General features: G+C 34.5%; 1 protein-coding gene across 1 annotated transcript; it reads right to left on the reverse strand.

The window, feature by feature from the left end:
• Nucleotides 1-437: 437 nt before the first annotated feature.
• Nucleotides 438-6,158, reverse strand: LOC133853631 (disease resistance protein RPV1-like). The gene is made up of 4 exons (XM_062289619.1): nt 5,834-6,158; nt 3,771-4,284; nt 2,533-2,581; nt 438-914 (listed from the first exon to the last, which is right to left on the reverse strand). The coding sequence occupies exons 1-4, from the start codon at nt 5,916-5,918 to the stop codon at nt 633-635; spliced, it is 930 nt and encodes a 309-aa protein (XP_062145603.1). The 5' UTR covers nt 5,919-6,158; the 3' UTR covers nt 438-632.
• Nucleotides 6,159-12,597: the final 6,439 nt, after the last annotated feature.

Consider the following 12,597-nt stretch of genomic DNA (forward strand, 5'->3'; position numbering starts at 1 on the left):
GATATCAGAACCACTGTCCAGCCTGAGATTAGGGGAGCGTGCACTAGCCCATGAGGGTCGCCAGCGAGGACGCTGGGTCCCAATAGGGGGTGATTGTGACGTCCCACATCGCCTGAGTATGAGAACGGATATGTGCTTATATGTATATTCATACTCTTCTTGACATAACGCGTTTTAAAGCCGTGATAACCATGAACCAATCAAAATTCCGCAGTTAAGCGTGCTTCTGCGAGAGTAGTACTAGAATGGGTGACCTCCTAAGAAGTCTAATTTGGGAAAGCAAAAACTGAACAATATTGTGTCGTTGAGGGTGGGTCGTTACACGTATTATTCACCAATCATGAGGAACTAGGAAAATCATAAGTATTTTAACAAATTAGTTAATTACAACCAACAAGACTAATACATTAGTTGATACATAAATTGGGAAGCGTCTAAGCTCATATACAAAAGTTACTACGTAAAAAAAGTCGTCTATATATTCTATATATTAGAAATAGGATTATAGTGGATGAATCTTGTGGCCACAGCCGGCCACGTTTTCTCAAACATTGTTACTAAAAGGGCGAAGATAGTGGATTAATTCCTCTAGGTAATATAAAAAGAACACATACAAGTGCAACATATAAGCCCTATGACACAATTAAACGGACACGTGCACGCCTTAATTTTGCCGCTTGCTTACGAAGTTGTTCTTCCAAACTCTTAATCCTTTTTCTCATATCAAGTATAAGCTTGCCGCCGCGTGCACAAATAGGAGGGTCAAACCATTCAAAAAAAGAGCAACGTGATCTTTCTTTATATCGAGAGCATCCAAAAAACCGCCTTCCCAGATTGTCTTTGGTATATGAAGTCGTTAGATATGTTTTTGTACCACAGTTGCATTCCCGCGACTCCCAACGTTTTGATGACATCTAAAATCAGCATACATTTGCCGCAAAACAAAACACATATTAGTTGACAATAACAATCTCCCAAATAACACATAAGTTGAGCATAGAGCAGCATGTCCATATGATTAATATATATATATATTATTACCGTACGTCCATGGACCCTGATTAATTACTTAGAAAACGCAAAAGCCAAAAAAAAAATCCTAAAGAATATTCAACGTTCAAAGATACCAATTAAGTATTAAACAAATGTTATTATTTTCAACATGAAATATATCCAGCAACATTAGTTTCATCAAGGTAGAGTAAAGAACACGAACGGTGTGCTGAAGAACCAAGCTTAGGTTTTTACTCTACCTTGCTAACATGCATGGCGGATGGGGATGACATCTTACAAACATTGCTTAGATAAATGATGTGGTAATTCCTACGTGTTTTTATTTTTTGGTAGTGAGTAATTAAACTGGACACGTGTTATTATACAATTGGATCGACGTGGCACGCTAATGAATTTCATTGAAATTTTATATGGAAATTAAGAGTATGGACCCCTATTTGCTTTTGTTGCATTCCACAATAAGTTCTCAGCAAATTTTTATACCACAAGGAACTTATTATAAATCGGTGTAAATACAAGGACTGATTTTGCATTTTTCCTAATTAATTAAAAGGTGAAAAACACTAAAGTGATTTAGACATTATTAGAATCAGTTGCAAGCTTGATCTAAAGAGTTCCGGATTTAAGATCATAGACCCCTCAATGAGAATATTGATACTAATATCTTGAAAGAAATCACAACCATTGAGTATTGCAGTGGCATATTCTTTGTCCATACCGATAAAAAATAAAAAATAAAAAAGGAATATATCAAGGAATATGTCCATTGTATTTTGATCTAGTGACTCAAAGCTTATTCTAAGTATTTTCTAAATCTCATGTGAGGAATTTTTATTTTTTTTTGGTAATTTTTCCAATGTGTTTTTCCATTCAATAATGCTTCTGCCTAATAGATAAGAACCCAAAACTTTAAGAGCTACTGTAAGTCACCACAGAAGTTGAAAACTCCAGGTAATCTTCTATTGGATGGGCCATCCTAAAGGCATGCCAATTGAAAAGTTGAAGAGACTCCAAAGGATTCAATTCTTTAACCTTCTATTTTTCATGTACTCCTAGTTCAGTTAGCAAATGTTCATCTCTAGTTGTTACAATGACTCTACTTCTTGGACCAAACCATTCAGAGTTTCTGGCTAATGCATGTAGTTGTTTCAAGTGATCCACATCATCAAGAACTCTTTTGCAAAGAAATCTTTCCTTAGTCAATTTGATTCCTCTATCAATACTACCGATCTTCAAATTCTTCGTTTTCAAGATATCAAAAAATATAAGTTGTTCTTGTAAATGAACCAAACCATTGGACTGATCTGAAATTTATATAATGTTTAAAAGACAATTGCTTCCTTCAAATCCATCACATACTTGGTTATATATAGACGGCTTTTGCTATGGTTGTTTTACCTATTCCACCTATCCCATAAATTCACTTCACTCGTTCCAAGATTTAATAAAGGTTTCACTTCTTCAACACGAGAATATATTCCAATTGGGTGCATGGCAACATTCAAGTGAGTAGGGTACCTTACGCGAAACGTCTTTAAGGATCTTCTGGACGAGCCTTGCTTCATACCTAATCATTATGATTCAAACGAAATATAGTTCAATAAAACAAGCACAACGGTTAAAAAAAAAAAAAAGTACATGATTGATTAAGAAGAAATGGAATAGAATGGAATGGATAGGTTTTTTTTTCATTTTTTCTTTTTCTTTTTTTGTTTGGATGTTTAAGATAAAGAAAATAGTTTTTTTTTTTATTATTATTGTTATTTTTGATAAGTTTAAAGAAGAATAATATATGATTTAACTGTTAACTATATTCTTCTTTCTTATCGTTTGTTTTATTATTTAGAGGGTAAAAAAGACATTTCACACATTTAATGAGTGAATAATTGATGTCACTCTTTAGTTTACTTGATGAATCTGTTTGATTGATAAGAATTTTGAATCTTGAGAATAATAAAGTCTAAACAGAATTATTCTCAAAAAAAAAAAAAAAAAAAATAGTCTTCTGTTTTTTAGAAACAAGAAAACATATGAATACAAAATATATTTGGCTGAATGGTTATTATTTTCAATACTTAAAAAATTGACCCCAGAAACAGGTTTTTTCTGAAAACACCATTTTGATAGGAACAATGCAGGTCGTGTTCTCAGAATAGGTCAAAAAACATGAAATTTTTCACTCTTTAATTATATTTGCTTCATATCTGTTAGAAAAATCTCTTGTTCAAGAACTTTACATCAACAAAACAATCTAGAATTATATGGGAAAATTGAATTGCACCAGCACTCCTTAATCAATCTCTTTTATTTTCTTGGATAAACTTGAAATACTGTTTACTTTGCTCCCAGTCGGTAGAGTTGCTACTGTTTACAACATCACCTATCACACTTCCCCATTCCCAAATAATTTTAGATAAATGTGGGTTAGTAGCTTATAAAAACATGATGATTGAGGAGTGATCAAAATTTCGGTCACTCATCAGTAATTAGAATTTGTCCAAGTAAAAGATGTACGTATTTTCACAATGATTGAAGTATATATGCCAAATTAATTTGAAATTCTTTTGATTGATGGAAAATTTAGATCAGATTTGGATTCTAAGATAATCTTGAGAAAATTTTCTCAAATTTTTGTCAATCCATTTTTAGCTCAACTTCAATCTTTTATTTTCAATTTTCGTCTAAAAGAAGAAAAAAAAAAAGGACAAACAATGATATAAAATGCAAAAAAAGCACAATAAACCATAGTATATTACCCGTTTGCATTCTTCAGATCCAAGCCGAAACAGTTCGCAGCTTCGGTAAGAGCTTGTCTCCACCTCCCCACCCTCTTCATATCGGTGTGAAACTGCTCTTCATGCTTAGCAAATGCTTTCTCAAAAGTCCCAGTCTGTTTTCGGACTTCCGAGGGGTCCACGTGATAAAAAATAGGAATAAGAGTGTGGCCTATGGTATTCTTACAGTGAACTATCTCCACAAGCTCGTTAAGGCACCAAGTGGAGGAAGCATAGTTTTTGGAGAAAATCACAATAGAAATCCTTGATCCTTGTATTACATTGAGCAGTTCGGTAGATATGTCATTCCCTGTTGGAAGCTGCTCATTGTCATCTCGGAAGGTGCGAATTCCGGCTTGATCCAAGGCTGTGTAAAGGTGATCGGTGAAGTTTTTTCGGGTATCTTCACCTCTAAAACTTAAGAAAACGTCATGACTCCGACGAGGTTTTGAAGGTGATGGAAGGGTTTGAATAGCCATTGAGTTTGGCAATTGGACTGAAAAAGGAAACAAATCTTGTGAGTTAACAGACGGGGTAGAGATCCCTGTAATCAAGACTTTTGTTCTATACATTGAAAAATGAGAAAGACTTATTAAACATAATTCTAAATGCAAATTCTTTTTTTAATATACATTTTATAAAAAGAACTTTTACTTAATTCCATTCAGCCGAGAACCAAGCCAAAGTGGAAGCGGAGTTGAAAGTGAAATTGAAATTTTAATTTTCTATCAGTCTCTCAAATGGGTCTCTCTGTTTTTTTTTTTTTTTCTCCCTGAGTTTTTGAAGATGAAGAAGGGTCCTTTGTATTTCACTAAGGAATCCTATTCCCCGCTCGGGCACACACTTATATTACTCAAAGAAATAATTACTACAAGTGCATAAATCAGGGAGGGTAATCACATAAATCAAAGAAATCATATAAATCTTCAATTTAGTATATATAAAGAAACATAAATTGAGTGTAAATTTAACGCTGAAATGGGGTTTGGTAGGGGATATGAAGTGCTTATTTTGTCACCATTCCATTGAGTGTAAGGAACATTTATTTTTTGAACGTGGGTGGAGCAAAAGATTAAGGAGTGTGGTTATGCTCAAATGCCTTGTAATCCCCATAAGATTCGGATGGGATGAGATTGTGAGGGATGGTGAAAAGAATTGGAAGGGAAAAAAGCTGAAAAGCATTCTTTGCAAGTTGGTTTTTGGAGCTGCCGTGTACAATATTTGAAAGCATCGGAATAGCCTTAAATTTTGTTATAATGTGAAATCTGAAGAACAAATTCTGAAAACTATTTGTTGGGAGATTGGTTCAAGAATCATTGGAAGGGGGAAAGGGAAATTCAGCTACAACTCAATGAATGTCAAGCATTGTGGAAATTGGGGCATCCCATTGAGTGTGTTGGCAGATACTGGATGACAAAGTTTTTGTGTTTGGCAACACTCTCATCTTACTCTCTATTTTCTTTTCACTTCTCCCAGAAAAATCAAATTCAAAACATTCTAACTTTTTTTTTTATTATTACTATTTAAATTAAAAACCTACTACAAAACAAAACTTTTTCATTTTTTTATAAAATAATTCCTAACTTTTTTATTCTTTATATCACTTCAGTTACTTCTTGCTACTATTCAAACAAAAATTTCACAACACAGCCATTTAACAAACACACCCAGTTTCTGTGTTTCTTGTTTTGGTTGTTTGTTTGGGAATTCCTTTTTTGATGGGGTTGGGCTATGTGTGGGTAGCGGGTTGTTTGGTTTGTACGATGGTGTATTTTGTTTTCTGGGTTCAGTTTGGTATTATAAACTTGTTGGAGTGTGTGTTGTATTCTTTGTGTTTTTCATTAATGAAAAGCTTATTCATCAAAAAGAAACATAAATTAACGAATTATGAAAGATTTGACCACTCAATGTTGCCGAGCCCAGTAATTTATTTAACTCTTTCTCTTTGAGTTACCTTTCCCTGGCTAATCCAGCCATAAACATACACGTAAATGTACATACACATAATCATTTCTATTTGATGTGTGAGTGCTTGAAAACGGTACCGTCTTTTTCTGGGTCTTCGACGACGGGAACTTCAGTCTTCGAGCTTGGTGTCGCTGTGGTGGCTTGGCCTTCGCGGCGATCCATGGTTGCTAGAGTGGTAATAGATAGGGAAGGAGAGTGGGGTGGTTTGGGAAAGAAATCTCGGGAAATATATATTAGGGGAGAAGTGAAAATAGAGGGGACCTTGAGGAAAATGGGTTTAACGCTCAGTTTCTGGGTTTAATGGCCGATACGGGGATTAGGTTTCTGAGTATCGAGAGAGAGAGAGAGAGAGAGAGAGAGGTTCTAATACTGGGTTGAGAATTGAGAGGGATTGGAAATGATAAAAAAGGAATTGGGAAAGGAGAGGAGACGGGAGGGGAGGGGTGGGGTGGGGTTTGTTGAGTGTTTCGGGTTTCAGAGTTGGCGCGATTTTTCTTTTTTTAAATCCCTCCCCTCTCCACTCCCTTCCTTTTTTTCCTGTTTGTATTAGTACGGGAAAGTGTGAAGTCGGAAAAAGAATTCAACATTTTTTTATTCCTATTTTACCCCGGTCTTTCAATATAAAAACGAAAAAAAATAGAAAAAAACTGAAAGCTTGGGGGTAAAATGGGAATAGAATTCAGCCTATTCCTATTTTACCCTCAACCTTTTAATATTGAAGAACAAAAACAAAAACAAGAAAATAAACTGAAATGTTGGGAGTAAAATGGAAATAGAAGAAGCCAACCATTTCAGTGTCTGATCATCCGTACCAACAAGGGGGGAAAAGGGGAGGGGAGGGGAGGGTAGACGCTCGTCCGACCCTCGTCTCACGTTGCACAATTTTTTTTCTTTTTTTATTAAAAAAAAAATTGAAATCTGGAGCCATTTAGGTTAATAAGCATTTCATTTCTCCCAATTTTTTTCCCTCTCCTCATCTCCTCTCCCACGCTTCTCCATCTTCTCCCCTCACCTCCGGCCGAATGCCATTCCGACCATGACAACGCCGAGCACGCCGCACGCCGCAACGCCGTGCTTATCTATCTGTGTAGATATTCCACATTCCCTTGCTAGTTGCTCAAAATGCTGATATGGGTATGCCTTGTTTCTTTGATTTTTTCTGTGAATTTTTTTTTTTTTTTTCTGAAATTTAATTATTTTTTTCATTGTTCAGCATTATTTATGTTTTTCAGATCCAAAAGATGCTCAAGTCCTGTAATCTCTCTCTTTCTTTCTTTTTTATTTTTTTTAATTCAGATCTTCCTCATATCTGGACTTTTGGTCAAAATGAGGTTGTGAGAATGGTTTACCTATCTTGGTAATTGGTATTTAGTTGATAGTTAGAGGTCTGAAGATGTTATGGTTGAAACCTTTCTAAATATAGAAGATCTTTCATATTTATATCCTTTAGAAATGTGAGCAATTTTATTTGGTATTATTATTATTTTAAATGTCCATACAAGAGGGGGAGGGGGGATTCGAACTAGTGACCTCCGCTGCATGAGGCGTAGTCCCCAGCCGATTGAGCTACCCATTGTGACGGTGTTATTATTCTTGTTTGGTCACAAAATGTATGAAAAGGTAACGCTTAAAACAAGTTTTGAATATTTTAGGTTTTTATTTGGGAACCAATTAAACCAAAACATCGATTCAAATGAACTCTCAGATATTCAAGCTTGATACAAATGAGCAGAAGAACAATTGTCTCTCGTTTGAGACTTGTTTAGCCACATATCACCAAATTTCAAGAAATAAACATTAGCATGTGCTAGTCTCCTCTCTTGGCCTGAATGACTTTATTTTTGAGTTGGAATTATCTCAATAATATGCATGAATTGCTATGTTTTTGGTGAATAATCTCTCTCTGATATGAATCAATTCCTTTTTGTTTTTAATTTTTTTTTTGTCTATTGCAAGTCCATTATTTTTGTTGGAAAATTATGTTTAATATTTTGTCTTAGGTTCACATTTTCCATTCTGTTTTAGGTTCTCTCTCTCTCTCTCTCTCTCTCTCTCTCTCTCTCATGATTCATGGGTTTTTGAAGTGATTTCTCGGTATGGGTAGGTAAGAAATGGGTTTGTTTAAAGTTATTGATACCTGGGATTTGGTTTTGTTCTTGAAAGTTAGATTTTTTTTTTCCCCGTCGGTTTATGGGTTTTCTTTTTTCTTTTTTTGAGAAACAACGGATTTTTTCCTTGGATTGGTGTGTTACTTGCTCTACAAGAATCCAAGAATTATTTTAGTGACCAAGATCCAAGAATTCCACAGATATGTTCATAGGTTTTTCTTGATTTCTCTCTCTCTATGTGATTTATCGATGGTTTTTTCTTGATTTCTCGGTATGGGTAGGCGTTAATTTGAGTTTTGAATGAATATTGGCAGTGTACTTTGAAGGAAAATGAGCTAGCATGTATTTTTTGCTGTATGTCCTGTTAGGTTTCTCTCAAATGTTGATTTTTTCTATTGTTGAAACTTGTTGTGAGAGCAAGCAGAGTTGCTTGTACAGTAGATCCTGTCGCTAATCCAATCCAAAGGCCTTTGCCTCCTAAGTGTAAAACAAAAGCCAGGATAGCACCTATTGGAGTCCCAACCAGATAATACCAAGGTTGACATAGGCTCCTATATTCTGCAACCCACTTCCTCTAGCAACTCCTGATGCATGCATTGTAGAAAATAAAATTATGGACCTATCGGGTATCAATATAAAGAGGGAGAATATGACTTCTACATAGTTGCTGATTTGAAAGCAACCAGCTTAGATAAGTTATTCCAATTTGTTCTATATTGGATAAAAACAAATATAGTTATTGTTAATTGAATGAAACAAATCTTAGACCATATTTTAACACAAGCTTCTTATATATATATAAAAAATACTTGTTTTAACATAAGCTTGTTTCGCGTTGTTGAATTGCAAAGACATTTTTTTACAGGAATGTAGAGTTGTTAAAGAGTATTGAAGCGGTTGCAAGAGAGATGCGAGTGGCCAAAAGATGAAAATGAAAGGTTACAAGCTACAATTACGAAGAACAACGCAATAGAGAATAGCAAATGCAAGGCAAACATGGATATGAAAATTGCTTAAGAGGGAATGCATGCAGTTGGCGTTGAAAAATAAAAGTACCGATCGATGAAGAAACACTATCAAATTGCTCTAGCCTTTCCATTGGATTTTTTAAGTTTGTTTCTAGCATTATATGTTATTAGGATATAAAGAAGTCTATATCTTTATGTTGTAATATTGGATTTTGAAGAGGCACTATAGCCTATAGGTGTTGTTGGACTTGTATTGTCATCTTATTTTGTACAGGATGTGATTATCTAGCTGTTTTATTTTGTACATGCACTCACTGTATTTAAAAATCAGGTCATTAAAGACAGCTGTTTTGTACAAATGCGAGAAATGTAGTTCATTTCTATCAAATTTCTTCTGTTTTCTATTTCTTTCCTTGATTTCGTTACGCAAATCAGATTTTTCAGATGAATAATAAGTAAATAAGGTGATTTACTATCCTAAAAATCCTTTATTTAATAATTTGACTCGTCTATAATGCTGGGTATAGTAAGTCACAATGGGATGAATTTATGTTCTTGGAAGCTGCCTTTAGTTGTTTTACCTTTTAAGGTTCCTTAGTGTCATTTTTTATTTTTATTTTGTTTAACTTGTTTATGGTGTTGCAGCTTGGGGGACCCTCAACCACAGTGGACCAAATACAAAGAGGATTACAGCAGGATTCAAAAATTGATTCACAATCACAAACTTTGAGACATTAACATTTGATACATTAACACACACTTAACTTTTGAAACATTAACATTTGGTATTTTTTTTTTTTGTTTATGAAGTTGTGCAGCCATTAGTATGTGACTTTTGATGTAATTTTGTATTTTTATCATTTTGTGCACATATGAAGTGGTGTACGTAATTTTTTATAAGGATGAATTGTTAACAATGGTGAAACAGTTATTTAGGGTTTTGGTCATTTTTTATACATGATTGATTGTGTTTTGTTCATTTTTTATTTATGAGGGTCGAATTGTTATCAACAGGTTATTTTGATACACAACAGGCAAACAGGTTATTTTTATACAAAACAAGCATACCAAACATACCAAGATACCATTTGTGATACACTTACAAAATCAAGGTACCATTTATGATACCTAATCAAACCGTAGGGGGCAAATCATGAAGTTTATAAAACCAGAGGGTGTATAGAATGAAGAAAAAAAAATTGTGTTTAAAACATAAACATTTGGTAATTCTTTTGGGTTATTTTAGGTTGTTAATTGTTAAACAGATTATTCTGGATGGTCAATTACACAAGAAGATACCATTTGTGATACACAATTCAAAACTAAAGTACCATTTGTGATACACTTACAAAACTAAGGTGTATATAATGGGAACAAAAAAAAAAAAATTGTGGTTAAGACATTAATATTTGGTAATTTTTTTGGGTTGCCAATTGTTAAACATATTATTTTGGGTGATCAATTACAAAAAAATAATAATAATAATTAAAAACTAGTTTTTTTTCTTTTGTTTTTTTTTTAAAAAAAATAAAATAGTTTTTTATAATTTTCAGTGATTTTTTTTCATTTTTTTTATTTAACAAAAAAATTGGTTTTTCTTTTTCTTTTTTCGTTTGTTATTGCGTACAGCTAAAGTGCAATCGTTCGGACGCTATGGCAACATTGTCTGGACGCAGCCTTATTCAGGAAAGAATATCAGCACTTTTGGAAAGCTGGTTGCACAGTTGTCCGTCCGAACGCTCTCAGCTACCGTCCAGACGCCGCTAGAGAAAATCGTTCCAAACTCGGATTAGGTCTTCTGTAGCCTTTATATAAAGGCATTTAGGCATGTAACTAGTACAAAATTTGGTATTGAATTCTCTATAGTTTAGAGAGTGTGTTTAGAGAGATTTAAAGATCTGCTAGCTCTTTAGCTATTGCTAGTGTGTGATTTAATCAGCTGTGAAGTCTATCTTAGGGAAAAGCCCTAAGGTAAAGGATTCCATTAAAGACCTCTTCAGATAGGAGACCTGGTTGGAAAACGTTCGTGTATAAGCACACGTCAAAGTTCAAAGGTACGACCACTGCATCAGGAGTATGTGAGTGTTAATGCTTTGTAACTAGCTTTGTTTGGCTGCCCCAAAGTATAGGAGACCTGGTTGGAAAGTGTTCGTATATACACGTCAAAGTTCAAGGTACGACCACTGCATAAGGGGTATGTGAGTGTTACTGCTTTGTAACTAGTTTTATCTTATAAATAGTGGAAGTTCTGGGTTTGGCTGCCCCGAAGTGATTTTTCTCTTAACTGAGGTTTCACTTTATCAACAAAATATTTGTCTCCTTTAAATTCTGCATTTAATATTTTATTGCACACTGTTCATACACACACGGTTAATTATAAGTCATATTTTATTTTCAAATTAGTGTCAGAAGGAACTGGTATAAAAGTTTGACGCAATCTCCTTTCTAATTAAGATAATTACGTGACGCGATTGTAGGTTTTGCGAATAAAGGCTCTAAAAGGAGCATTTGGAACAAAAGGATCACGAGTGGATGAATGATACGCTAGGGCATGGTAAAAAGAATTTAAGCATTCAAGGTAAGGAAGTTACCCTTGTGCTAATATTTTTATAAATGTTGACCCAAGGCAATTTATGTACAATATTATGGAAGTTTTCAAAGAAAAGCCTATGTCGCCTTTTGAACATTATGAAATATATGAAAGGGATAATTACACTTAATCCCCTGATTTATCCACGATGTGGCGATTTACCCCCCAATGTACCAAAATTAGTACATGACCCCCCGAACTTGTCAACGTGTAACAAAATCAACCTTCCGTCCAATCGACCGTTCGTTTGGACGGAAAGTCGGTCACGTACAAGTCACGTGACTTGGAGACGGTATCTGTCTTAAACGGTCACGTGACTTGCACGTGACCGATTTTCCGTCCAAACGAACGATCGATTGGACGGAAGGTTGATTTTGCCACACGTTGGCAAGTTTGGAGGGGTCATGTACCAATTTTGGTACATTGGGGGGTAAAATCAGGGGGGTTAAGTGTAATTATCCCTATATGAAAATATTTTATGCATGAAATGTGTGATGTGGACTGCTTTATGAATGCTGTTTCTAAATGATGCTTCTATGTTTTGATGATATTATTAATGCTATGTATGGATTTCATGTTACGTATAAAGGAAAGAAAATAAAAGGGCAAGCGGCTAGCAACTTGTGTGGGCTGATTTGATTCATCTTTCTCCTCGTCTAAGCTTGAACATGTAGGCTAGGATTTTGAGTCCTTTAAAATCTTCTGCTCAATTCTAATTATGACATTAATAGTGTTGGCTCTAATGCTTACACAAGACCCCTTTAAATAGGTTTGTATATCCAAGTGAAAGTATGACTAGGTTTCCTTGTCAAAGTAGGACTTGGAAAATCTAAACCCTATCACAATAACACACGGAGACATGGGGTTTCTCCTTGTGTAATTAGGTCAAGCATCTAAGGGATAATAATAAACTTGACAAGGGACCTAAAGGAAAAATAAAACTAGCTCCAATAGACCTAAGACACTTGTCGTCTCATGACTTCTCATTGGTTATTATTAATTACAATTTATTCTACTCAACGAATTGTAATTATATTCTAGTATTTATTTTGATTAATCAAAACTCTCAGAGACATCTTATAATTGCAATTGACTCATCCATGAAATATCCATGGTAGAATTAAAGTCAGAAATAAAACTGTCACTTTGATTCACTATCTATTAATCATTGACTT

This window comes from Alnus glutinosa, chromosome 13 (assembly GCF_958979055.1).
Source record: "Alnus glutinosa chromosome 13, dhAlnGlut1.1, whole genome shotgun sequence".
Lineage (NCBI taxonomy): Eukaryota > Viridiplantae > Streptophyta > Magnoliopsida > Fagales > Betulaceae > Alnus > Alnus glutinosa.